The sequence below is a fragment of the Fusarium poae genome, chromosome 4, assembly GCF_019609905.1.
Source record: "Fusarium poae strain DAOMC 252244 chromosome 4, whole genome shotgun sequence".
In the NCBI taxonomy this organism is placed as follows: domain Eukaryota; kingdom Fungi; phylum Ascomycota; class Sordariomycetes; order Hypocreales; family Nectriaceae; genus Fusarium; species Fusarium poae.
In genome coordinates this window covers 1,128,630-1,142,903 of record NC_058402.1, presented here as the reverse complement: position 1 = coordinate 1,142,903, position 14,274 = coordinate 1,128,630, and the positions used below count along the sequence as shown (strand labels likewise).

The 14,274-nt window shown below is 48.4% G+C and overlaps 6 protein-coding genes across 6 annotated transcripts; 4 read left to right on the top strand and 2 right to left on the bottom strand.

The window, feature by feature from the left end:
• Window positions 1-1,447: 1,447 nt before the first annotated feature.
• On the top strand, window positions 1,448-3,465 carry MDM34 (ERMES complex subunit; the record flags this gene model as incomplete). The annotated part of the gene is made up of 2 exons (XM_044854870.1): window positions 1,448-1,714; window positions 2,107-3,465. 2 exons carry the CDS (start codon window positions 1,448-1,450, stop codon window positions 3,463-3,465), a joined length of 1,626 nt encoding a protein of 541 aa, XP_044702183.1.
• A 990-nt stretch (window positions 3,466-4,455) lies between these two features.
• YAF9 (NuA4 histone H4 acetyltransferase complex and the SWR1 complex subunit) lies at window positions 4,456-5,312 on the bottom strand (the record flags this gene model as incomplete). The annotated part of the gene is made up of 2 exons (XM_044854869.1): window positions 4,456-5,024; window positions 5,075-5,312. 2 exons carry the CDS (start codon window positions 5,310-5,312, stop codon window positions 4,456-4,458), a joined length of 807 nt encoding a protein of 268 aa, XP_044702182.1.
• A 445-nt stretch (window positions 5,313-5,757) lies between these two features.
• On the top strand, window positions 5,758-6,688 carry FPOAC1_010477 (uncharacterized protein; the record flags this gene model as incomplete). Its single annotated transcript, XM_044854868.1, has 2 exons — window positions 5,758-5,861; window positions 5,923-6,688. 2 exons carry the CDS (start codon window positions 5,758-5,760, stop codon window positions 6,686-6,688), a joined length of 870 nt encoding a protein of 289 aa, XP_044702181.1.
• Window positions 6,689-6,948: 260 nt separating this feature from the next.
• SYF2 (pre-mRNA-splicing factor syf2) lies at window positions 6,949-7,764 on the bottom strand (the record flags this gene model as incomplete). Its single annotated transcript, XM_044854867.1, has 1 exon — window positions 6,949-7,764. One exon carries the CDS (start codon window positions 7,762-7,764, stop codon window positions 6,949-6,951), a length of 816 nt encoding a protein of 271 aa, XP_044702180.1.
• Window positions 7,765-9,515: 1,751 nt separating this feature from the next.
• Window positions 9,516-10,988, top strand: FPOAC1_010475 (uncharacterized protein; the record flags this gene model as incomplete). Its single annotated transcript, XM_044854866.1, has 1 exon — window positions 9,516-10,988. One exon carries the CDS (start codon window positions 9,516-9,518, stop codon window positions 10,986-10,988), a length of 1,473 nt encoding a protein of 490 aa, XP_044702179.1.
• Window positions 10,989-12,153: 1,165 nt separating this feature from the next.
• On the top strand, window positions 12,154-14,274 carry FPOAC1_010474 (uncharacterized protein; the record flags this gene model as incomplete). The annotated part of the gene is made up of 3 exons (XM_044854865.1): window positions 12,154-12,376; window positions 12,442-13,123; window positions 13,179-14,274. 3 exons carry the CDS (start codon window positions 12,154-12,156, stop codon window positions 14,272-14,274), a joined length of 2,001 nt encoding a protein of 666 aa, XP_044702178.1.

The following is a 14,274-nucleotide window of genomic DNA, read 5'->3' as shown; positions in this document are numbered from 1 at the left end:
GTGTCAATTCGACCCAAGCCGACCCAACCAGATTTACCAGTTGATGTACCCCCGCATAACGCATTGCGACCTAGGGTTCTAGACTGAAACGTTGTTTCGCTATATGCTATTTTGGCATATATTATCTATCATCCTCTATATTAAAAGTTTGCATCAAATTGCACATTGAAATTCATCTCGGAGATCACGCGACTTCCCCGGCATTGATTTTGTCATTGTGGACCTCGAATTCAGTCGATCAACTAACAATTCGTACCTCCGGATTTCGGGTACGGGGATACGGACGATTCTCTTGAATCACAGTCCAGACAGCTCAGACCATCTGAAACCTTCGACCTACAGTAGTCTCTAATTTTATATGCATTAACAACTCACAATGCTACGGACATAGACTCCCTCCCTCCATTAATATCGCACCTACGCCACCTACACTGAAGGTTGGATCTCACCGCCAGAATATTTTTATAAACAAGACCCCGGCTGCCTACATATTTCTATCAAACTACTGATTTATTGCACATTTTCTCCCCCTCCCCCAGTACGGCCGGTCCATAGTAGAACAACTACCGGGTTGAAACGGTCCATGTTTTCCTCGCACAGCCGATTAACGAACCAACCATATTGCGTTTAATTCATCAATTTCTCGGTTGTTTTACCATCGCGCTTCAGCTTTACCTGGACCAGGACCAGGTTTAGGCGTCTCAGAGCCTTTTTTTACAGCGGCCTTGTTATCGTTAGTTACCCACTAAAACCCTCCCTTGGACGCCAGTCAAAATCACCGTTTGAAGCCCTGAGAGGGAAAAAATTGTTGCAGTCCAGCACCGAGCTCCCCACTTTCGACCTCACTTCTCCCAATCATCCTTGAGCTGTTTGCCCGGGGAATCTTGTAGCGTCATCCCCACGATCCGCACTCTTGGGAAATCCTATCCTATTCTATCAATCCTATCCTACCTGAACCGGCCGTTTTTGTTTTATTTTCTCCTCTCTGCCATCATCACCAATTTTCCTATAATCCTTTCACGTCGTCCTTTATCGAGCCCAGGGTTCAAATCCACGACACATCTGGGCTCAGTGTAGTGGAAACAGGGATTGCACGTGGCGCAAAAAGATCCGTGCATTCGTGCACGGATCGCTATGTGATCCTAAATCCACCAGAAGTGCTAGTGTAGTGTCGTGGATTTGAACCCTGATCGAGCCCGTCATTCTCGATAAATCTCCCCACGCGTGCCTCTCTTAATCACCTATCGACGTCAATACCTTCCGCCCGACGACTTCCGAGACTTTCCTACATTCGCTCGCTCAGTAGTTTTTTTCGCCTCCGAGCTCCGGTCAAGCACGCGCCTCACCTCGAGCTCCCGCCTGTTTCGAGCTTTCGTCATAGCCGCCAACTTCAACGGCACCTCTTTACTCTCTCCCATGACTGTTAGAAGGTGAACGCCATTTCAACATGGCCTTCAACTTCAACTGGTCGCCGCTAACAGCGGATGCCGACTTCTACGCTCGAGCGCGCGACCTCTTGACCAAGGCTCTCAATAAGAGTCCGAAGCCGCCTATTATTGTCGATGATATCCTCGTCAGCGAATTCAACCTCGGAACCGTACCCCCCGATCTGGAAATCTTGGAAATTGGTGACCTTGCGGAGGATCGATTCCGAGGCATCTTCAAGATGACATATTCTGGTGATGCCTTTCTGACACTCAAGACAAGAGTTCAAGTACGTTTATACCATCCTCAATCATTCCGCAATACTTCTTTGCAGTTTGACTCAATATTTCCCCATCATGTATTTGTTTCCAAAGCTTCCGAAGCTACAGAAACAATTGCATGATCCCTCAAATATCTTGGCAATCCGCAGTGCGGAGATCGTGACGCGAATGCCATCCCACCACCAAAATTCCAGCTTCTACATCAACAACCTCCCACTTCCTCTCGAGTTTGACTTGCCCACTGACTCACTACGTCGCTCTGATGCAACATTGTTTAATTACGACAATGCGCATGAAACCCCTCCTTACCCCTGCCAAACACCTGTTTTCCTATGAGCATCCTTGCTCATGATTCCGTTCATGCAATTGTCTTAGCGCAGCCACTAACAAGACAACCCAGGCAAATCCTTTAAACACATACCTCTACTCCAAACCGACATTCACATCTCCTCAGCCCTTGGCCGCTGCTTCTGGGTTGACTATTCCACTCTCGATCACACTATCGGATTTCAAGCTTTCGGCGTTCATCATCCTCGTCTTTTCCAAGCAAAAGGGCCTCACCCTCGTCTTTCGAAATGACCCACTCGAATCCCTCAAGGTATCTTCTACCTTCGACTCGATACAATTCGTACGCGACTATTTGCAACGAACTATTGAACAACAATTACGGAACTTGATGATGGATGAATTACCAGCAATCATCCATAGACTATCCCTCCAATTGTGGTGTCCCGATCAAGCAAACAAGGGCACCGAAACCCCTACAGAAACAGAGGATGAGGCTGGTGTTGACCCTCTGGCTAGCCCGCCACTAGATCCTGTGGACGCCAATGGAAACCTTCTCGACCCCAATGATATCTCCGAACTCACATTGACTGGGAGCGGCGAGGTTCAGTCGCTCTTTTCCCAGAAGAACTTGTTGCGACTTGCTGCCTTGACTGATTCTCACCGCACCTTATCCCTTTTCACTCCTGGTATTCGTGATGTCGTCTTCCGGGCTTGGACAGGCTATGGCGATCGATCGGAAACATCAACGCCCCTAGCTTCGACACCCAGTCTCACCAAGACAATGTCGTTCCATGCAGGCAATTCGACAACATACACCTTTTCGGATACCGCAAGCAACGCCCACGGACAGCTTCCGTCTCGCCCCTCCCTTGTCAGTATGAATTCTGGAACGAATGGACGAGCTCTTGGGGCCGGACGATCACGAGCAGGACGCAAAAAGAAGACACGTGTAGTAAACCTGAGGCGCACCAAATCAGAGGCAGCTACTCCTGAAGAAGGCAGCGAGGCCTCGGATACAGCTTCCGCAGATAATGCTCTGACAGACCCCGTGATTGAGGAGTCTATCCCCGAAGAGAGCGAGTCATCTATTATCGCTGAGGCAGCTACTCCTAGCAAGGTCCGCTTCAGAAGTGCCGAAGAGGCGGGTCGCCCTCCCGTCATGGCCGACCTTCAAAATGCTCAACAAATGGGCTCCCCACTCAAACAAGCCGTTCAAACCCCTGAACCCCAATACTCATCTATTGCTGCCGCCACTTCTGGATTCAGGACCGAGAAGGGCAAGCACCCGGGTCTAGAAAACCAAAGTGTAAGCTCCGAGAGTCCTTCTGTCATCCTTGAACAAGCATGGATCATGAAGATGGCTGGCGAGATTGCCAAGCGCGTCTACGACGAGAAGAACAGACAACGCAGTCCCTGGGACGAGGAGCGCGAAGACGCACCTCCACCAGCATACGAGGCTGCTACTCGATAATAGTGCAAACTGTTAATCATATATCAAATCACTGCATTGGGAGTCATGAGGACATAAACTTTTGACCCGGCAGTATATCATCACAAATTGCCCAAAACAGGGCGTACAAAACCATTCCACTCGCTCAAATCTTATCTTTTTCATTCCTTATAAAATGGCGCTGGAGTTCGGAGAGCCTTCGGTCGCGGAGACGACCTGAACAAGTCAATTTCTTTATGTTTATGATATTTGTTGGCGTTACAAGAGACGGGAAGGGGAAAAAAGGTGTGGCCGGTTGTGGTTCAAGGTCGGCATTCGGAGTGTTAGTTCTGTCGTTCAGCCATCTATTTCTACGTCACGACGCAGTTGTCTGTTTGAAGTGGGCGGTAGACCCCAGGAGGGTGACTCATGACAAGGTCATACGAGTCTTTATCATTGTTTTATAAAAAGGTTGGCAAGACAGACCGAGAAAGGACGGTCAAGCAGTTCGTTGCGATATCTGTTTGATATCATCATATTAGGATACAAGACTGAGGCTAAGATTGGGTTTGCATAGCGCCCTCGTAGCACTCCAGAACAAACTCCAATTCACAACGATAAACACAAACGATGCATTTAAAAGTGATTTGTTTTTGATTGTGTATTCTCATAACCATAAAATCAATTTGCCATCTGGATAAACATATCTTCATGTCTTCGGCCTGGCGTGTAATTCGGGGTATAAACTGCCATGGCTGACTCTTCTTTTCTTGGCTCGGCCCTTCTGTACATCGCACACAGAGCTAATGTACTCTTCACTGACTATGCCGGGTCTCTCCAATAGTTTCTGTTGTGGCGGATGATATGCCTGCCAATAAACAATATCATGTGCACAAGGATATGCTCTGCGTCCCGGGTTCAAGTACCGATAGACGATTCTCAAAGCTCTGCTAGGGACTTCGCACTTGGAAAATGAAACGCTCATTTCTTCCTCTTCCGTTTAGGTAGTTTGGGCATTACCCGGCCAGCGTCCTATGACTTGGCCGCAGCGGCAGCAGCCTGGTTTTCTCCCTTGAGCTTAGCAAGTAGCTCCTCTTTGGCTTTTAGCTCGGCGAGGATCTTCTTAGCCATGTCCTCAGCCTGCGTCTGCGCCTCTGCCAGCTTGCGTATCTCGGCTGCTTCCGTCTCCAGGCTGAACGGCTGTCCCGGTCGGTTATGCGCCGGTATCATGGCGGAATGTTCCCAAACTTCGTTATTGTCCGTAGGGAAAGGTGGTGGCGCGCGCGTTTTGCCCTTGCCTTTGCCGCCACTGGGCTTCCACCCTTTGGGTATGGCGCCTTGGGTTAAGAGGTTGTAGAAAGCTTCGTAGGGTTCGTTGAAGAGCTGTTCTTCGTAGCTCCATGAGCAGATTTCTCCGTTAGATGAGATCATTGCTTGCTTCTCTTCTTCGTTTCGGCCGTATGGATGTAGACGCAAATAATGATATAAAGTCTGGGGCTTCTCGCCAGATTCGTTGACATAATAGAGCTTGATTGTTATATCGAACTCTCCCCATCCTGTTTCCTCGACTGTAAAAGGCTTTCCAGGTTCACCCTCGACCACTATTATCTGTCAGTATCGGTTTGCGCGGAAGTTTGGAGCGGTCGCATACTTCGCACATAGTTGGGAATGGATTCGTGGAGCTTGAACTGCACACGGCGCAACCAATATGTGATATCAGTGTCGTCGAGACCTTTGACAAAAACCTGCCATGAATGCGTGTGGTTGTCAGGAATTCCTGCTGGTCGTGGGTTCGTATCGGAGAAGGGCTTTGCTGTGCTTCCTACGATAAAAGGTCGACGGACTTGCGTTAGTTTCACGCGTTTTCCGTGTTGATTTTGGGGCGCCATTGTGTTGATGTGAATATTTTATTCATTCGATTCGAAGGATGTATTGACGCACGGGGATTGTAGCGATGTTGATGATGCGACTGTAAAGTGTGATGGTCGATGGTAAAGTAGAAACTACATGTAATTCAGCCTCGTAGGTTCGATGTTTTGCGCCTCAGTGGCGCGACCAATAACCGTAGAACAGCCACAAAGCCATGCAGCCTTGACAAGTACCGATGATGATTTCATTGATTTCGCTCTCCCATCGATCAAGAGCTTCAATACCACGTCGGTACTTGTGCTGATACTCAATTGTCACGTCACAACTCATTCTTTCACTTTTTCTTATTACCAACAAGATAATTCATTCAGTGTGTTTCGTCTCAACTACACCAATCCTACAAAACGAGCCATTCTAAGCTCTGAAGCTTCCTGACATACATCGCACCACTTTTATACCAGCACCATGTCAGCTTCAAAGAAGCTCGTTGTTTGCGGAGGAACAGGATTTCTGGGCTCGCGTATTTGCAAATATGCTGTAGCTCGAGGCTGGGACGTGACATCAATCAGGTAAAACTCACAAACATCCCAACCCACCACAGACAAGAACAACAGCTCATACATTTTACAGTCGTTCGGGTGATCCTCGATGGGACACTATCAGTGCATCGCCTTCACCTCCACCTTGGGCACACAAGGTGAGCTGGGAGCGTGGTGATATTCTTCGCCCTGCTACATATGCCCCGCTACTCAATGGTGCCGATTTCGTTGTTCACAGCATGGGTATCCTTCTAGAAGCCGATTACAAGGGTGTCCTTTCAGGCAAGGAGTCACCTGTGGCTGGTCTTCAGAAAGCCTTCGCTCCCATCCGTGACCGTGGCGTGGATCCTTTGGCTAAAGGACAAGGCGAGGACATCAATCCCCCAAACCCAAAGGATCAATTCACATATGAAATTATGAACCGCGATAGTGCGGTTACCCTAGCCAAGCATGCTGTTGCTGCCAAAGTCAACTCATTCTGCTACATCTCTGCTGCAGCTGGCGCTCCTGTCCTCCCCCAGCGATACATCACGACTAAGCGAGAGGCTGAGATCACCATTGCCAACAAGTTCCCAGAACTCAGGAGTCTTTTTGTCCGTCCTTCCTTTTTGTTTGACAGCTCACGCCCAATGACAATGCCACTGGCTGCTATGGTGGGTGTCGGCACTGCCTTTAACGGCTTGACAGGCAACTACTTCAAGAACTTTATTGGCGCCGCCGGTGTCAAACCCTTGAAGGTCGAGGCTGTTGCCGAAGCGGTGGTAGAGGCACTGAGCGACGAGAGTGTCAAGGGAGCTATTGAGGTGCCACAGATTGAGGAGCTTGCAAGTAAAGCTTGGAGAAAAACCATGCTGTAAACGGTTCTGATGAGATAATGTATTAAAAGCAAAACGCTAGACTGAATAATACCCGAATCAACCCATGACGTAACCTGTTATAGAGGGCGACTTGCTGACAATCCGAAAGGAGATGCAAGTTTAACTGCAAATGCCAATAATGCAACAGTGTGTGAATAGTGGTCAGAACGTAACCTGTTGTATTCCCACTCCTAAGATGCAAGGCAAAGGAAAAAGTCATTTTAGACTTTGAGGCCGAAAATCATCAAGTATTCCCATCATTAGATCATTGTTCCTCGTTCGAAGCTATCCCTGATCTCTGCAGTGTATTGGTTGTAAAATCGGGATAGCTTTTGGTTGAACTGTTTGTTCTTCTCGTTGATGTAGGTCACGTCGCCATCGTCTCCGTTCTGTGCCATACGTTCCTTTCTCTTCTTTAGTCGCTGTTCCTCTGCTCTCTGCAAGTCTGCCACCAAGCGATCGACTGCTGCCTTGTCTGGCTTGTTCTGAGTAAATGTTGTAGAGTCAGCAGTAGAGTAGAAGGAACCGTCTTTGTCTATCGCGATGAGCTCGCCGTCCTCGGTCTCGACGATATCCAGACCGCCCGATGCCGCTGCCTTTTCAATGAGAGCCTGCTTGTCCTTCTCGTATTTCTCCACATTCATATCGATGTTCTTAAGTTGTCGTTTGTATACTTTGTTCGCTTCTTGTGTAAAGTCGGCGAAAGCGTTGTTGTCGCGACGAGCCGCCTTCTTCTTGAGTCGCTTATCCCATTTCTCGCTCTCGTCGACGGTCCAGTCCCACGCGCGCTTTCGCTCGAAATCTCCGCCAGATTCTTCGACGTCTGCCTTGAGTAGTTTGTGAGATGCGATCGCATGCTTGCGGTGCAGAGCGGTGAGTTGGCTGGGATCTGTGGCTAATCTTTGCGATTCAAGGGTTGCCTCTTGTAGGTTTTTCTCTGACGAAGTCTTGGCTCGTGCTTGAAGGGCCTTGAATCGAGCCATACGATCTTGTGCTTTTGATGCATTATCGGAGGCGCTTTGTTGCGCCGCATCATTCGCGACGGTCGAATCCTTTGTTGGTGTACCTGGAGCCATGATGTTGACTTTGATGTTGTATGAAGTGGGTTTGAGTGAGTGCGTGCTGCTCGGAATTGATTGATTCAAGGAGGAAAGTGGAGTGCGACTCTGAAGGAAGAACTGGGCGACTGGACAGTGCTTTTATTCGACGATTTTAGCTTCCAAGGTATGATGACTTGTTTGCCTGACAACTTTGTCACAGGTAGGGGACAGTGCTTGTATAGATATTGTAGGAAAAGTCATTATTATACTTCGGAATTCAAAAATATCAAATTGTGTAAGAATGAGCTTGTTTTTTGAGTCCCCTTTTGTGACTCAACTACAAGGCAAAGGGAAAAGTCTGTCTTAGAGACTGGATAGATTGCAAACGTCTCTTCTAGCTTCCAGCAGATGATCAAGGTCAATTTATTAATTCGCCTAAACACTCTACAAATTATAACAAGGGTTATCTCACAATCACAGACTTCATTTCAGGGTTGAGGCAGGTAAATACCTAGGTACTCTATAGGAGGTACTAAGGTATTGTTAGCTCATCAGGTATCTGCCATCGGATTTAAAAGCACTGTAAATATCAGGCAGGAAATTTAAATCTTCCCTTTAAAAAAAAATCACTTACCAGACAGAACAAATTCAGAATCTCAGACTATATAGCTGCCTAGGAAAGTTGACTTTCTGTTCTAGTGTATAAAAATCAACAGCCTAAGAAGCCGAATCTAAATGACAAAAGCTATCCTAATTTTGTCTCTCGTACGGCCAATTCTTTGTACGCACCTACATAGGGATGGTACGGTCAGAGTTTGTAGTTTCTACTGACATTTATTTTCTCGAGTACCAAATAAGTTCCCAATATCAATTTGGCCTTTGCCTTTAGAAATCAATGTGTCCAACTGAAAGGTAAATTTAACCAAGACAAACACAGCGCGTTCCTGTAAGTGACTGGGTCAAAGTTGAGATGGGGCTTTCGGGGCAGAAGCTATCACTGACTTGAAAAGATAACACAAGAAAGAATTCAGTACGTTGGAAGAATACATGTATGTAGCCCTCGATTAGAACTAACTGGTCACATTCATCACTTTGGAAGGTTCTGGTTGCGCAGCTCCGTGGCCTCGCTGAACCATATCCAACACTTTTTACTGCTATACTCCTTGGGTGGCGCTGCTGAGATTACTGCTATCTCTCTTTTGTAAATAATGATAGCAAGTTGTCAGATACTCATAAGTAATGTATGGGTGAACTTACTCCATCCAGCCGTAACCCTTGCAGTCAGAAAGATGAAACTAGAAAGTCTAGAGAAAACGCCTTCACAGTTGGATAATTCTAAGACAAAATCTGAGAGGCAGATATGGATGTTCGGCTTGACTTGACCATCCAGACAGTTCTGTTAAGAGCCTTCCTGCTCGCTTGGCTGAATGTGCGGGGTGACCCGCTCCTTCCCGCTTTTTAGAAGCAGGACTACATACCTATAGGGCGAGAGCACCTGCCTGAAAGATCATTCTCACAACTAATGAACTGTCCAAAACGAACCATTACCAGCAGGGGTCTATTTCACTTTGCGGGGGAGATGATTACGTACCTATTAAAACAACAATCCAGACGTTGCAGGACTGAGTATTCCTTGTTTTCTTCCCTCAACAGCAAACAACACTCCACCTGACACTTTCTTCTGCACCTACACCTCCTCAAGTCGCGCGCTGGCATTTGCCGTGCTGTGAGGTCGGATAATTACCAAATCATCACCTTCACATGCGCGGCGGTACCTCGTCGCAAAAATGTTTCGTCGAGCAGCAGGCAAAGCCTCCAAACTGATGGGACGGCCCAAAATGTTTATCAAAAAGAAGGATCCAGAGTCGGGCGATATATGTTATGTCCTCAACAAATGGCCATACGCGCCAAAATCGCCAGCAGAAAACGAATACTTCGAGGTTAACGATCTTGTGCTTGACCTTGACGACATGTTTAGCAAGCACGTGCGACCCGTTACAGAAAAGGATGACATACAGGCAATCCAACTATGGTCACGAAATTCAAAGGAAAAGGCCATTCGAAGAAAACTTTTCAAGCTCGAGAAAGCGTTGGATGAATCGAGGTTGAGGGTCTTTGAAGCACGATCGGGACCATTAAATTCCTGGCGACTCGGAAGCTACGACGTTTTCTCCGCGGCTCTCCAAGCCCCATCACATTATCCACTGATCGGCTACTCGCAAGACGCTATTATTGACACTTCGACTGCCAAGACAGAACCCAGCAAGCTCCACCTGCTTTGTTCGAATAATGGTATTGAAGCAAATGTTCTACATCAAGGTAATCCACTGCTTCTACAGCGGTTTCAATCACAATTAAGCTTGTTCAAATCTGAGGAAGGTCCTAAGGTTTCTGCAAGCCAGCTATCAGAGGCACTAAGGAGCCAAGACTCGCTCACAAGCCTTCGCAGGCTAGTGTCGCAGTACTTATCATGCAATCCTAATGGCATTGCTTTTTACCAAGCACATAACGCTCAACAAGACTCACAGCCAGATCTATCTCTCAATGTTCGAAATGTGTGCGAGAGTTTCTGGCAGCCAAATGTTCCGCAGAGTACCTGCGACCTTTTAACTTTTATTGGTAATCTTGGGCAAAGATTATCAGCCAGAGAAGAGCATTTGGGAGGACCCTTATGTGGCTTCGGAATGAAGCTCTCGGCTGAAATTTGCGTTCCCACGATTTCTCGCCAATACTTGAACATGGGATCCGAGATCAATCACTGGAGCTCCAGCGATCAAGGAATAGGAGACATAATCCAGGTTCTAGGAACATACATGCGCCACTTCACCATGGATCCTAAGCCAAACAAGCTTGACGCGAAGGGCCGGGAGGCGCTCCTAAAGCTATTAGTCGGCGACGTAGATCAAGAAGATCCCCCGACAGTTCGATCGCTTATACTTGAATTGTTACAAGATGAATCCAGAGAGGACATGGCGCAAAAAGCTTTGGACGCCTACCGAGCCTACATAGTCCTGCTCAGTCATTTGGGAGCGGCGGCCCTGCTCGAGCACGAAATACATTTTTTTGCCGCTGGAGAGATTGGAGGGTCAAGAGACGGAGAGGGGCTCGAGAATTCAGGACACCAACCAGACGCAACCGTTGCCGAAGCTTTTCAGGTTGCATTAGACAATTTAGTCGTGCCTTCGGACAAAGCTGTACTTCCGGCAAACCTCGACTTTGCCGGCTGTGTCATGCTAGATCTGAGGGCCATCGGAAATTAGGCACTGAGGAGTACAAGATGACAGTTGGATGAAAGGTTTTGCGTAGCATCGGAGCTGCCAAGTTCCACGATGAGTGGATGGTGGACGGCTTGTGCCTCGTACAATAAATTACTGTGCCCGGACAAATGCCGATAACCTTGTTGGGCTAAGGTGAGACGGAGGCAGGGGAAGAAAAATATAGTCCAATAGGAGATTGTGGTGGAACCTTGACAATGGATGACTACTGATACCAGACTGACGGGTCGGTTCAATATGCTTATTATCAGCCCAGAACGGCCCCGCCTGACACAAAACTCATCTTGAAGATATCTGGAAATGAAACGTCAAAGCGACAATCATCCTGTCATTGACACTATCGATCCTGACCTCATTAGTCTGGGTGCAGTAGATCAGAAACCTACGGGGCTTCAGACAAGTGGGCTCCACCCCATTCAGCCCTGCAAACCGTCCCAGAATTGGGCAGGCCGATTACCTTTGAGTTTATTCTACTCTGCGAATCTGAGCTGAAATGCAAGCCCGTATGACGATTGGAGATTCCTCATTCTGAGTTCCCTAGCTGCGTCCAGCTCTCTGCCCTGCACGAATCACGATCAGCAGCCGACGAGCTAGCAACGCCCGCTGGTGCCACGAACAAGTCGGGGGCATCCGTCGTCTCACCATGATTGACCAGCTGGCAACCAGGAACGCCAAGGTTCTGAGCGCTGAGTGGTTTTTTACAGTTCTTGCTTCATCCAAAGTGCGCTCTCACCCGCTGCAAGTGCAGTCCTTGACGCCGTCGAGTCGTTTGAGGCGTTGGACTAGGAAGTCTAGACCTTGCAGCGAGGTCAGCCCCGGATAACGTCTGAGCCACTCTCATCTGCCGGCAAGCTTATGTGGTAGCCGGAAAGAAAAACGTGAGATTGCTCTGTAGCATTTCTCACCGCAATGGGCTTGAGCATTTCTGCCCCCCAGCGGATCCCTCCTGGCCCCTGCTCATGAATGATCAGCAAATGTCCATCTTCTTTCTCGTCCAGCGGCTTGGGTGTCAACCTTTCTCTCTCTTCATCAAACATACGGCCATTCTTGTTGTAACGACGATCGCCCAGATCAAACCTCGTTCGTCTCCCGCGGTCTGCGACTAACAAATAGGCCAGGAGAGTATGTATATAGCATCACGGTGGCAGCCATGATGTGGATCTCAATCTCTCCCGCCAGCCAATTTCGCCAGAACCTTACGGTTCTATCATTATTGTTCTTTTTCGTCAATTTCACAGTTCAGCAAAGGGATCCCATATCGAATTTCTGCCGAAGATGGGGCCATCAAAGTGCTGTGGTAGATGAAAAGCTTTACATCGGCGGAGGATTGGTCACCTACGATGGCAGCTCAGGAACACCACCGAACGTCTCGAGTACGTGAAAATTCCTGACTCGCGACGGTGGATGGCACCGTGTGTTCCTCAACTAATTATCTTAGATCCTTACTTTCTCTACCATGATTTGAGAACTGCCGCCGGTACAGGCATGCCTCAACCATACGCGAATTTGAGCAAGAACTCGACAGTACCAGATGTTAGTGGTGGAATATTCTGGCCCGATACTATCAACAAGAAGATCTATCTCTTTGGCGGCGAATATAACGATGTGACGCCTTGGGACTTTGATCTATATGCCTACGACATTATCAACGACGAATGGGATAGCCTCGGAGTTTCTAGGACTGACAATATCGTCGGGCTCAGTTATGGAGCTGGCGTTTCCATTCCGGACCGTGGAGAGGCTTACTATTACGGCGGATGGATGAACAACGCGACAGTCCCTGATTGGGGTAATGCTCCCCAGGTACCCACGTCGTACCTGGTGCGATACGAGATGGACACGAATAGCTGGTCCAACGATACTGGCCCGGATGATGTAGGTCGTGCAGAAGGTGTCATGGTCCACATCCCTGCCGGAGACGGTGGAATGCTTGTCTACCTTGGAGGAATCCGTGCTACTGATGACGGTGGTTGGGAGGGCCAGCCTATGGAACAGATTATTTTATATGATGTCCTGAGTGGCAAGAGTTATTTCCAGAATGCAACAGGCGATGTTCCGGAATCACGCCGACGATTTTGCGCTGGTGCTACTTGGGTGGATGACCAATCTTCCTACAATATGTAAGTTTTCCTGACCGGATTGAGCGGATGTTTTTCTAACAAGGATGTTCTTTAGTTACCTGTATGGAGGTGCTGGTCAAGAAGAAGGAAGCGCAGGCTTCGATGACATTTACATCCTAACATTGCCCACGTTCACATGGATTAAGATGTACCCCAACGAGAATGGGACCGGAAGCTACCCCCATCACAGCATGTCCTGCAACGTGGTAAACGAGGCCCAGATGTTTGTCCATGGCGGCTTCTTCCCTCTCAACAATGACTGCGACGTTCCAGATCAATGGGGCCTACATGACGTGTCCCTTGGCAGGCAGAACAAGAACAAATCACCATGGATGCTCTATGACCCTGAATTGACTCAATACGCTGTCCCATCGGACATTATCTCGGTTGTGGGCGGAAACTCCAAGGGCGGTGCAACCAAAACAGCACCAGCAGGTGGCTTCGACCACCAAGATCTCAATGCTCTCATGACACGAACAGCTTCAGCCGGAACACGAACAGCAACACGAAACGTATCGGGCGCGACTGCGACGGGGGGTTCCGAATCGGAGAATAAGCTACCGACCGGGGCTATAGCAGGCATAGCGGTCGGCGGAGCAGTTGTTCTTATAGGTATAATCTTGGCTTCTTTCTGCCTAATTCGGAAACGGCGAGCTCGACGCGAGCGAATTGGTTCTCAACAGCCAATGGCTCAGGATTACAACTATCACCACCCTACGCACCCTTCCATCATCTCTAACCAGTGCTCGCCTGGTCCTTGGAGCCCGCAATCATCAAGCTTCAATCCTGCGAGTCCTTTCGCGAGCTCTCAGGTAGCTCGGTCATATACGGGGCCACCAGTGGAACTTCCATCTGGAGATATGGAGGACACTACGCGTGGCTCGCCGCTTACGCAAACAGTCACAACAACACTTGAGCCAAAATACGATGCTCATGGGAATCTGTGGGTTCCTCAAGTAAGCACAGTACAAATACCAGATCAGCTTCACTCTCCAGGAAGCCCTCCTTATTACGATGGGACTGTGGGCTCCAACTCGTCTAAGAATGGAACAGGATACTTCACGTCCGATGGACCTCAGGAACTTGCGGCCGAAAGACACACTTCCTCTGTTTCAGGACAACCAACCCACCAAACATATTATCACCCATAA